The sequence below is a fragment of the Nanorana parkeri genome, unplaced genomic scaffold (assembly GCF_000935625.1).
Source record: "Nanorana parkeri isolate BGI_ZX_2015 unplaced genomic scaffold, ASM93562v1 scaffold474, whole genome shotgun sequence".
Classification (NCBI taxonomy): Eukaryota; Metazoa; Chordata; class Amphibia; order Anura; family Dicroglossidae; genus Nanorana; species Nanorana parkeri.
The window spans coordinates 635445-636306 of NW_017306742.1; the positions used below are offsets into that span (position 1 = coordinate 635445).

Consider the following 862-nt stretch of genomic DNA (forward strand, 5'->3'; position numbering starts at 1 on the left):
TTTAATTATGCAACCAAATATTATTTTTTGTTTCCTTTTTATTAGTGATTTGTTTAGGTGTTTAATATGCTTAGCAGTTCACAATACCTAGAATAAAAAAAATGATGGCTAAAACATTATTTTATACAAACAGACAACCAATGTGCTCTCTTTGTTTTGTTTATTTCTTACAGAGTTTGGAGGAGCACGGTTTAATAATGCATGATCAGACAGTCATCAAAAAAGGTTGGTTTTAAAAGTTTATTTCTTCAAAACTTGTTTAGTACTTCAGGGGAAAAAAAAAAAAAAAATCTCCCCAAGGCCAAATGTTTTGATCTGTTTTTTGTTATTAAGACATGTTTCAAACTTCGAGAATTCTTTCTCTATATAAAAAAAAATAGCTTAGAGGCTAAATACAGTTTCAACCAAAACCATTTTTTTCTAACATATGAAGTTTGACGCTTATAAGGTCCTAATGAATTTGTGTTCAGAAATCATATTTATTTATTTATTTAACATTTGATTTTGACTTTGGGTTTTCTTTTTTCTTTTTGTTGTTTTTTTGTTTTCTAAACAACCGAATGTTTCCCCCCTTCTCCAAACCTTAAATGCCTTCCAATATTCCTTTTAACCCTTGAGAATTGAGTAGAAACAGAGCTTTTTCTATAAACCATCTTGATTGCATGATTGTGTCATGTCAAAAATATTTAGATGTCAAGTTTTTTTTTTTAAGTGGGAAGATGAGTAATTCTGTTATCACAAACATCACTTTGCTGTGAAGCGTGCAAAACGCCTGTTGTGACTTATAATTAAGAGAACCCTTTTTTTTTTATTTTACTCCTTTTTTTTTTTTAAGCACATTTTGGTTTTTTTTTTGTTTTTT

At 28.4% G+C, this 862-nt stretch overlaps 1 protein-coding gene across 3 annotated transcripts in view; it reads left to right on the forward strand.

The window, feature by feature from the left end:
- The window catches only part of TFAP2C (transcription factor AP-2 gamma), a 29295-nt gene that overhangs the window by 12524 nt on the left and 15909 nt on the right, over window positions 1-862 (forward strand). For 2 of the 3 annotated variants that reach the window (XM_018560679.1, XM_018560680.1), the window contains one exon: window positions 174-225. In XM_018560679.1, coding sequence (XP_018416181.1) covers window positions 174-225 — 52 coding nt within the window. Of the gene's footprint in view, window positions 1-173; window positions 227-862 lie in introns of all 3 variants that reach the window. The other variant, XM_018560681.1, reaches the window with a different exon arrangement.